General features: G+C 37.5%; 1 protein-coding gene across 3 annotated transcripts in view; it reads left to right on the plus strand.

Moving 5' to 3' along the window:
* Jmjd1c (jumonji domain containing 1C) overlaps positions 1-5,753 on the plus strand; it is a 231,227-nt gene extending 225,474 nt beyond the window's left edge. For all 3 annotated transcript variants that reach the window (XM_071611234.1, XM_071611232.1, XM_071611233.1), the window contains 2 exons: positions 4,406-4,537; positions 4,849-5,753. In XM_071611234.1, coding sequence (XP_071467335.1) covers positions 4,406-4,537; positions 4,849-4,938 — 222 coding nt within the window. In that variant the 3' untranslated portion in view covers positions 4,939-5,753. The remainder of the gene's footprint in view (positions 1-4,405; positions 4,538-4,848) is intronic.
* Positions 5,754-11,867: the final 6,114 nt, after the last annotated feature.

Below are 11,867 nucleotides of genomic sequence, written 5' to 3' on the forward strand. Positions count from 1 at the left end.
GTGAGGATTGAACCCAGAGGCACTTTTTTTTTTTTTTTTGGTACACAATGATTGAATCCATGGGTGCTTAACCACTGAGCCACATCACCAACTTTTTGTTATTTTTTTATTTACAGATAGGGCCTCACTAAGTTTAAGTCTTTCAGGTTGACCTTGGACTTGCAATCTTCCTGCCTCAGCCTCCAGAGTCACTGGGATTACAGGCATAAACCACTGCACCTGTCTCCAGCCCTTTTTTATTTTGAATCAGGGTCTCATTAAATTGCCCAGGCTGGTCTCAAACACAAATCCTCCTGCTTTAGCCTCCTAAATTGCTGATAATACAGGCATATGCCACCATGCCAGGCAATAGTAATGTTAGTTTGAGAGAGAATTCAAGGAAAATGATAAGAACTCTGTTTACAATATTAATTTTGATTTGATATACATTATTTCCAGCCTATTAGGGTGTTAGCAGTACTGCAAATGTTCATTTATGGTTCAACACTTATAGACTAAAGGTGGCCCTCAAAATAGTACAGACTCTAAATCAGTATTTCTCATTCTTTAGCATACATTAGAATTTCCTGAGCAGCTTTATCAGACACAGATTGCTATACCCCACCTCCCAGAGTTTCTAATTAATTAGATCTAGGGAAGAAAGAAATTTTTCCCAAGGAATGCTTAATGTTACTGTCAGGCAGTACACTTTGCAAAACCGTACAAATTAGAAGCCCTTGTGAGCCCAAGGTACCCATCAAAAAACTTTCAACCAAGTGATATTCAATCAAGAGCCAGTAATGCTAGGGAAGAAACACCATTCTTTTGCCTGTCAACAGTTAGTATTTCCAGAAACTAAACTAAGAGAGGAGTTCTGGTGTGTGTCTTGTAGCCACAGCACTGTTATTCTATGAACCATTCTAAAATGGCAATTTTGTAGGGCTGGGCATGATGGCACATGCCTGTAATCCCAGGGACTCAGGAAGCTGAGGCAATCTCAAGTCTCAAGCCAGTCTCAGCAAATTAGCAAGGCCCTAAGCAACTTAATGAGACCCTATCTCAAAATTAAAGGGATAGGCAGGGATAAAATGCCCCTGGGTTCAATTCCTAGTACCCACACCCAGCCCAAATCTTTTGTTGGTAAATAACTCAGTATGTGAAATTCTTCCTTTGCATTCCTAGACAAAACAGCTAGACCTTGACCTCCAATGTTTACTTTGTCACAGCCATAGCTTCCAAGTGACTTTTTTTTTTTAAATTTTATTGGTTGTTCAAAACATTACAAAGCTCTTGATATATCATATTTCATACATTTGATTCAAGTGGGTTATGAACTCCCATTTTTACCCCGTATACAGATTGCAGAATCACATCGGTTACACATCCACGTTTTTACATATTGCCATACTAGTGACTAGTGGCTATTGTATTCTGCTATCTTTCCTATCCTCTACTGTCCCCCCTCCCAAGTGACTTTTATTTAAACTGCAACAACTAAAACTCAAGTGGTAGAGCCAGTGCTCTAACATAGTCCCCAGCAAACTAAATAGATAGATAATTGCATCCTTTTTTTTTCATGCATTTCTCTTTTATTTTTTGAAGAACCTACAAGGTAAAAAGTAGATTTTTTTCCATTTTATAGAGGATGAAATTATGTTACAAAAAAGATGAGTAATGAATTTGTGATCTCAAACCATGTGGATTTTACATCTTTAATGATAAATTTTCCTTAAATTGCTGAATCGCACAGCAGTCATGTCATAATCAGAAAATTACTGCCAAATAATTGTAAAATTTGTAAGATGTAAAGTATATAAAGTAGATACTAAATACAGACACTTAAATATTTTGTTGAAGCTATTGACTGTATAATTAAACATTTTCAAAAGGTATAATTTATTTAAAATTTGGTAAAATTTATGTGAAGTTTTAAAAGCTATTCATAATGAATTTAGAAAGATAGTATGTGTCTAGGAAGTGAAGTATAAATGACTCAAGACATGGCAGAGAAAAGGGATGAATAGCCAGCTGTAGAGGAGCATGCCTATAATCCTGGCATCTTGGGGGAGGGTAAGGCAGGAGGATCGCAAGTTAAGGCCAGTCCCAACAACTTGGTGAGGACTGAGAAACTTAGTGAGACCCCATCTCAAAAATTAAGAGCTGAGGATGTAGCTCAGTAGTAAAGGAAGCTATAAATCCCCAGTACAACAAAGAGGCGGGGAATAAATGGAATGGGAAAGTTCGATGTCTTTAAAACTGAACCCTTACCTCTTAAAACTAACCCTCAGTCCTTTAAGGAAATGTATCATGTGGGGGTTATTTGAAAACACAGTAGCATCCTATAAGTGCTAATAGAACTCAACATTCTGGGCTTTGGGTTTTGTTTGTTATGCGGGGCGTACCAGGAATTGGAACCCATGGGCACTTAACCACTGAGCCACATCCACAGCTCTTTTCATTCTTTTAAATTTTGAGATAGTGTCTCTCTCACTAAGTTGCTTAGGACCTCGGAGTTGCTGACACTGGCCTCGAACCTCAAATCCTGCTACCTCAGCTTCCTGAGTCCCTGGGATTACAGGTGTATGCCACCATACCCAGCTAAAACTCGACATTCTGAAAGTCATTTTAAAATAACCATAAACTGTCAAAAATGGACAGAATCAACTTTTTTTTAGAATCTGGAATCTAATCCAAAACTCTTAGTAACCCAGAGACTAATGAAGAAAAGGGCAGCTAATTTTTGATATTGAGGGAAATCTCTTCAGGCACTGATGACCACTGAAATAATGGAGTACAGACTTCAATGACTATACCAAACAAGAAATTCAGCCTCTGAGAAGAAATTGGTAAAACTTACTAAACAATGACTGTGGTCCTCAGTGATCAACAACAAACAACTCTGAGGCAGGAGAGAATCTGATTATTACAGTTAACACATTTACAAAGTTCAGATACCTAATTTTCAAAAAAAAAAAATTACAAGGCATGCACACAAAAAAGGAAAGTGTCTCATTCAAAGGAGAAGATATATTGACAGAAATATTCCCTGAGGAGTCCAGATATTGAAGTTAGACAACAGTCAAATAAACTCAAAAAGCTTAAGGAAAGTCTGAATAAATAAAAAACTAAAGGAAAATGATGGATGACCAAAATGAGAATACAAATAAAGAACTTGTAAGACCTAGAAATTTTGGGACTACAAGTGATTTTAAGACATGCTAGAACTAGACCTACCAAAAGGTATATACCGAACCAGGCATGGGTAATACACACCTGTAATCCTAGCTACTCAGGTACTCACGAGGCAAGAAGATCACAAGTGTGAGGCCAACCTGGGCAACTTAGACCCTGTCTCAAAATTAAGATTTTAAAAAGGGCCATGGAAGTAGCTCATTGGTAGAGCACTTGCTTAGCATGCACAGGATACCGGATTCAATCCCCAGTACCAAAAACCAAAGGTATATACTAAAACTTTTGAAGGACTTAACTCTTCACCCTCCTCGCAGCATGTTCAAGTAAGTAAAAAGAGAAAGAGCATTTAGAAGCTCTGTGATGGAATTAGACACTTAATGTAAGTTGATGTTAATAATTTCTAATATAAAACATCTATTAGACAAGATGTCAGGGAAGTTGGGCTTTTGTTGACTTGCTTTTCATTGGCTAATTTTTCTTGGGACAAGCACTGAACATCTCACCCATAGTGGGCTGTTCTGTGAAACAGATTATCTGTTCTTTGAAAAAATGAAGAGCCTGTAAAACTGTACAGAACAGCTAAAACTGTCAGGCATCTACAATGCATTATATTGGCTGGTTTCTTATTAAAACTGTTTAATCAGGGAGGAGAACGCTGTTTTGAAAAACTGTTGTACTAAAAAGTCACAGGAAATTGGAGTCTATTTAATTGGCTAATTTGAAAGAAAGACACAAATAACCAAAATCATAGTACAATTTTGAAACTCATTTGTGGTCAGTTTTCTTCCTCATTCCTAACAAACTGAACCACATTTCTTTTTCTTTATGCTCTGGTATGAGTTAACAGTAAAAGCCAAAGAAATAGCATCAAACATAATCAGATTTTGATTGCTTTGTTGATTCTTTCTAGTTACCAGTCTAAAAAGTCCATCTTAACAAAATTTAGGATCCAATTATCAGCCTTTCCAAAGGGTTTCTGAAGTTGTTTTTGTTGTTGTTGTTGTTTGGTTTTTATCAATTAAAAATATTTCCTTTACCAAGTCACTTTCAATGAAGCTTTTCAGTGGAAAGTGTGGTGTTCTGCCTTGAAATCCATTTGCTACTTGGGAAAAACTAAATCTGGTTAAAAATGAAATTTCTGGTTAAAATTAAATCTCTACTGGTTTTAGACTGTGGCTTTTCTTTGCTCCTACCTCATTAGATTTATATTACACAAGTTTTCTTTTGGAAATAGGTACAGAATTTTCACAGCTGTATTCAGGTAACTGAAGACTTTGTGTCCCCAGAACATCTTGTACAGTCATTTCACTTAACACAGGAACTGAGACTTTTGAAGGAAGAAATCAATTATGATGATAAGCTCCAGGTAAGAAATGAATGTTTAGTCCTTTTATATTCAGAAAATAAATTATATGCATAATAGTTTAGGCAGTCATTGCCTGGTTTGTCACAACAAGCTAACCGAAGATTAATATTAATGTGTATTTAATTGTATGAATTTTAGTGGCTCTTATTATAACTTTTGGCTTAGCAATACTTTTAAATTTTGACATTTTTGTTATTGAATTTGGCTTTCCTAGGTCCCCATTAAAATTATTAATATTTTTTAGCATGGTGGTTGTCATTTGTCAGTCTCTCTCCATCTCAAGTGATGAGAAATGTCAATATCTCTTTCAGGTTAAAAATATCTTGTATCATGCAGTCAAAGAAATGGTGAGAGCTTTGAAGATACATGAAGATGAAGTAGAGGATATGGAAGAAAATTAAGTGTGGTCCTGTTTGATTTTAGACCGTAGAACTGGGATTACCTCCCCTTGAATGATGACATGTGTGCACACTGACTTAAGCTTCACAAAACCATCAGTGCCAAGAAATTCTCTTTGTAGTGATTACTTGTTACTGACACCACAGCAGTATAGCATATGTCACAGCTCCTGTGATTCAATGTCCTAAAACAAGCTAAATTTAAAAACAGCACTTCAGAGCTGTTTCTGTATCATAGTGTATATGATGTTTGTGAAAATGTCAGATTTAAAATGATGTATTTATTTTTGGTAAAAAAAAAAATTCTACGCTATATTGTTGATCAAGTGTAAATGTGCCCTTGTACAGTTTAATAAGATAACTGATATTTTTCACTACATTGAGACAGTTACTGTGAGAATAGGACACAAACACCAGCTATTGCCTGCGTTTGGGAAATTGCTGAATCGCACAGCAGTCATGTCATAATCAGAAAATTACTGCCAAATAATTGTAAAATTTGTAAGATATAAAGTATATAAAGTAGATACTAAATACAGACACTTCAATATTTTGTTGAAGCTATTGACTGTATAATTAAACATTTTCAAAAGGTGTAATTTATTTAAAATTGTCTCATTTTGGTAAAATTTATGTGAAGTTTTAAAAGCTAAATATTAAACTTAATATGCTATGTAAATATATACATATATACATTTAATGATGTATTTTTTTAAAACATTGGCTTGCTTTTGTTAAAGTGCAAGTGTTACATATGGCTTTGTACATTAAAGTTAAAAGGGGTTTTACATTTTCCATTAAAAAGACTTTATCAGAAATTGGATTACTTAGTTCTTCCTCTTTTGACATATATTACTGGGACAGACAAGAGCTTGCAGTTGAGAGTTTGGACATGCATAATACTAAGCTGTGTGACTCCAGTGAGTTGCATTAATTTAGAGTCTTGATTTTAATAGCTCAGCTGGCTACTTGAGGTGTATATAGGCCTAACTCTTGAATTACTGGAAATATGTATTTCTCCACTGACATCTGCAAAATATTATGAAAAAAAATTGCCAGGCGCAGTGGTGCACATTTGTAACCATATCGAACTTGGTAGGATCACTAGTTCAAGGCCAGTCTCACCAACTTAGCAAGACCCTACCTCAAAATAAAAAGGGTTGGGGATATGGATGGGTGGGTAAGTGCCCCTAGGTTTAATCTGCAGTATGGAAAAAGAAAGGGGGTGGGGTGGGGTGGGGAGGGACTCTGATAGCCCAAGTATTTTCTTTTCCCAGTATTTTCCTGATTGTTTTGATTATTTGGGTTGTTTTTTTTTTTCCTACCATTTTTTAGCTCTACATAGACTGTTTTGTCACTGTCCACCCAAAGTTGAGCCAGGATTGTGAGCAAGTACCTTTCATGTGAACTCCCAACACCTGGCACAAGGATTAATGGGATGGCTAACTGGCCAGGAAAGAAATTTCTCTAAAGAAAGGAAATTGGGCTGAGAAATACTTAATATGATTTTGTGAGCTATGACTTTTTTAAGATTTCCCTAGGGATGTAGCCCAGTGGAAGAGTATTTACCTAGCATGTGTGAGGCCCTAGGTAAGTTCAATCCCCAGCACCACAAAAACAAGACTTCCCAGTTGATTCACTTATTTTTACATATTTATTTTTGTGCTGCTGGGGATTGAACCCCAGGGCCTTTACCCCTGAGTTACATCCCAAGCCCCATGAGTTTTGACTTTTTAATAACCATTTTTTCAAATATGCCTCAACTGATTGTAGTTTCTTTTGCCCTGATGCTTTTGTATGTTATATCTGATTTAAGTTTTGATATGAAATTAAAGGCAAGATAATTCTGGGTATTACCACCTGCTAATCCCCTGAGTCTGCCAAGAGCCAATTGTCTATGGTAATTTTTCTCCCCCAAAGTATTTGCCTCTTTCAGTATTGCTTATGCCACTTTTTAACCATACTACAACCCCTTTCATATATCTGAAGCCAAGGAATTTCCGGCCAGGCAGTGGCTGAAAACTTGATTGATGATATTATTCTATCTATAGTCTGAAGAATGTTGCCATGCTCTGAATTTCATGCTAGTAAACTAATTTGTGCTAAGTTTAGGGTGGAGAGAGAACACTGTTATGCTTATATCATTAAAGATATTTGTAAACTTTGGAAGGCTGGGGAATTGCAGGTATATCCCTGCCCCTTTTATTTTTTATTTTGAGGCTGGCCTCAAATTTGTGATCCTCCTGCCTCAGCCTTCCAAAGTCACTGGATTTGCAGGCATGTGCTACCTTGCCTGGCTAAATGTGTAAAACAGAAATATCAAGATCAAGGAAATGTTCAGAGTAAAACTTGTGCTGAGTAGTTAGGACCTTCCCATTTTAGTATATAATGTTCTATGGATTTCTTTTTCTGAATAATGAATATACGAGTGTTTGAATCCGTTTCTTTTCTATTGTGGGAATTTAAACACATAAGAAATCAGTCTGTTACTTCCATTTTTAGGGTATGGGTTTAATTGTGTTATAAGAAAGATTGGTGAACTTAAGAAGAAAAGTGCTCTCATAACTTTATTTTACTCTATGCACATATTGAATAGAGAGAGAGATAAATTCAGTATGTTCTATTCTAGATTCCTATCAAAAATTTTCTGCAGACCAGATTAGATAAGCACTTTCAGCCTTGGGGAGGAAAAAAAGAGAAAGTGGTTTAGTTAACATTCAATACATTGTGCATTATGAATTAAGGTGTAGCACGATGACCAAGATACAAAGCTTATACCATTCTCATGTTACCAAGAGTCAGACTTGGAAGCTTCCTAATTGCGAAGTTATTACAACTTTGGTTCCTTAATAGGTTTACCTAGGTAATTACACCTTGAAGCCACATGGGAAGTGTGAAAGCTGAGTAATGAAGTACTTAGATTCCCACAGTAACCTATTTTCTATTGGTACTAAGGGTTGAACCCAGGGGTACTTTACCACTGAGCTACACCTCCAATCCTGTTTTTTTTTTTTTTTAATAGTTTTTTTACATGTTGTCAGACCTTTATTTTATTCATGTGTTTATATGCAGTGCTGAGAATCAAACCCAGGGCCTCTCTAAATTGCTAAGGCTGGGCTTGAACTTGCAAGGCTCCTGCCTTACCCTCCAGATCTGCTGGGATTACAGGCACTTCCACACCCAGGTACCTGGGGGGTTTTTTTGTTTTGTTTTGGTACCAGGGATTGAACTCAGGGGCACTCCACTGAGCCACATCTCCAGCCCTATTTTGTATTTTATTAAACGTTGGCAGGCTACATCCAGGTCACTAGCTGTATAGGAAGTGGAGTTCCCTTTTGTTAATAGGGTGGTTTTTACAGCAGACTCAGCTTTCCCATAAGCTCAGTAGGCTGGGATGTAGATCAGTGGTACAGTGCTTGCTTACTATGCATAAGACCCTGGGTTCAATCCCCAGCACCACCTAAATCAAAAGTCAGCTCAATGTAAATGAACCATCCAGATGCAGCCAGGATTGGAGGATTGCCCTTTTCTGGTTTTTGTCTTTGAAAATAGCCCTGTGGCCAATGAAGGGGGATTCAAGGATGTGGGTTGCTGTATAGGGATCAGAGCTGGAATACCTTTAGAGAAGATGCATTCTAAGGACAAGTGAGGAATTCAACGCTGTCTTCCAGCCCTCTAGTCTTTGACCCTAAATTTGACAGGTAAGATGTGAACAGTGGGGGGTCAACAATACAAAGAGAAGTACAAAGCCAGATAGAACTGATTCCTTTCCCAAGAAGAGAAGTGTGATCTTCTGTGCCATCACAAGATGGTGACTCCCTCACTGGTCTGTCACACAATTCCAGAAGAGGGGAGAAAACAGTCATAGTAGGTAGTAGTTCATGGTAAAGGAGATATAGGAATATGTAATATGAGGGTGAACAGGATAGTGTATCTTACAACTTATTCAATAGCATTTATTGAGCTGTTATTGAGTATTTAGCTGTTACGTGTTTGATGCTGGCAATATGATGGTCAAAAAAGATACTTCTAGAGTGTCCCATCTGTGCTAAATACTAGGTGACCAATATTTAACAAATATTTGGAAAGGGTGTAATTTTGCCTAATGTTAGGCAAGGCTTCAGAGAGGAGGTGGCATTTGCACAGTCCCTCAAAGAATTAGGGGACAAGGGAGCAGATATCTTGGGCGTAGACTGCCTTTTTAGAAAGCTCTTTTCCATAAACCCCTCTACTGTTTGAGATTTCCACCATACTTTCAAAAGTGATTTACAGAATCACAACTCTTATTCTTTTAGAGGACTGGAGGAGAAGGAGCTAGCTTCTTGAAACTTCCTTTGTAAGAAGGTAATATCAAGTAGACAAATCATCAGATATGTAGAGACTGACATTCTGAGGTGTTTATTCAATAAGTCAAATATATGCAACCAAATATACTGTCCCCTAATTCTTTGGAAGTGGGTAATCCATGTGTGACATGCATAGGAACTTAACAAAAATAATTTCAGAAACTAGAAATGACTCTTGTTTTGCAGAAACATGTTCAACAAGAAACTTTTGGAAAGCAAATATTCCACAGATGAAGGAGAAAGGCCTATATAATGTTTTGGGAAAGGAGATTATATAATCAGTTCCTAAAAGTCACTGCACTATCTGAAGTTCACAGTGAAAACCACAAAACTTATAAGGAATAAAGCTTTAGGGCATAACACTCATAAAACTTCAACAGTGACACATTATAAAAGGAAAAAAAAACCCTGGGATTACACTTTTTTTGGTGAATCCAGGGCCTGAAGCATACTAAGGAAGCACTCTTCTGTTGAGCTACATTCCTAGTCCTATATTTTTTTAGTTTTTTTCACCACTAAGAGGAAGACCTGACAAGAACAATTTTAGAGGAAAAATTTATTTGGGGCTCAAGAGTTTCAGAGGTCTCAGTCAATAGATGGCCACCTCCATTGCTCTGGGCCCCAGTTGAGACAGAACATGTGACAGGAAAGCAGCTCTCCAGCCACACCCTACCTGCCCACAGTTAACCATATCAGTGGATTAATGCACTAGTTAGGTTTAAGCGCTCATAAACCCAGTCATTTCACCTCTCACATGAGCTTTTCAGGGAACAACTCCCATCTAAGTCACAATGCACATTGAATGTTTAAAAATTATAAATACTACAAATACAGGCTTTCTACCTTGAAGACCTAAAGTTTGCTTATGGAAGTAGTAATCATCACAAGGGTTGATTTGAGTCATAAAATAACTGGTAGAACGGTTATGTGAGGTCAAAGGGAAAGGTAATAGCAGATATAATTGGGTACAGATCAGTACTACCACCATAACTAGGAAATAGTTGTGTGCATTCGTTTCAGTTTTTCTTGTAGGAGAAATTGCCAAATAAACAGTTCACATTCTGCTAAAGTTGTCCCCTTATATATTAGTAGTATTGGAACAAATTTTGCATGTTCAAACCAAACCATTAGAACTGACCCGACTATACAACAGAAGATTCTTTGAATCAAAGCTTTCTAAGCCGATGAAGCCATAGGATCTCAAACGTTAGGAATTTTGCACATCTGTTTAGTGGTCATCATATAACTTGATCTATCATTTTCATGTTACCTCCCAGGAGATAGGAGTAGCAGTTCAACCCAGTGCCATCGTCACATATCTTCTAAGTACTATACAAGCTGCAGAATATTTGTTACTTTCACACATTCAGAGTTAGGGATGACTTTGTTAGAAGTATTCCATTCACATATCTCAAACTTAAATTTTTCAGAGTCAATCTAGTGTGTTCCAGTGTTTGAACACATATTCCATAGCGCTCAGTGGCCCAGGAGCCAGTATTGTCAACTAAACTTTGGGGAGGGGTTTGTTTGAAAGGTAGAGGGCTACAGGGGTGTGACTCAATGTAGAGTGCTTGCCTAATATGTGATGCCCTAGATTCAATCACTAGTACCAAGAAAGATTCTCATTTTTATTTGTATCCTTGGTTCCTTCACCCTTAATCCTGTCATACCTGTAATGCCCCACCTTTTAAATTTTATTCCGGATTTAGTACCTATGTAAGAGAAGCAGGCTAAGAACTGCAAAAATTTACCCGACCTTCACTCCAATTCATGATTACTGAACAATCCTAATGAACAAGACTATTCCAAATATTTTCTGATTCTCCAGACCCAGTGCCTAACTGTGCCCCCCCTCACTTTTAGAAAATGGAAGGATAATCCACTTAAGACTCTTTACCTTTTTTGAGGTGGAGAGGGAGATACTGTGGGGCTTTACCACTGAGCCACATCCCCAGATCTTTTTAATTTTTGCTCAGAGCTTCACTAAATTGCTGAGGTTGGCTTTGAATTTGTAATCCTCCTGCCATGGCCTCCAGTAGTTGCTGGGATTACAGGCATGTGCCACCATGCCCAAGGTCCCCAAGTTATTTTTTGATAGGATATCACTAAATTGTTGATGCTGGTCTTGAATGGGACCCTATACCTCAGCCTCTGAATTCACTGGGATTCAGGCCTGTGCCACTGAACCTGGCACGGGTCAGCCTTGCGATTAAACCGAAGCAGCAAAACATGAAAAGCATGAGCAGACAGGAAATAACTCTCATCCCTGTGCTAATTTGGCCCAGTTCTTAAAGACATTTTATCTTTTAAATCAGATTTCTGTATCTGTTCTAGACAATGCAAGTTAATTAAGATATAAACCAGATCCTTGTCTTCCACAGCCAATCTGGCAATGACCACAAAGGAACCAGTTTCTCACTGTCCACCAGATGGCACTGTTGGTCAGCAATGGCTTTTATAAAAGGAGGCACACTTCCCACTTTAATGTGAAAATACCCTTTAAAAAAAAAAAAAAAAAGCCAGGTGCAAACGCTTGGAAGACTGAGACAAGAGAATCGCAAGTTCAAAGCCAGCCTCAGCAACCCA

Source organism: Marmota flaviventris, chromosome 4, assembly GCF_047511675.1.
Source record: "Marmota flaviventris isolate mMarFla1 chromosome 4, mMarFla1.hap1, whole genome shotgun sequence".
NCBI lineage: Eukaryota > Metazoa > Chordata > Mammalia > Rodentia > Sciuridae > Marmota > Marmota flaviventris.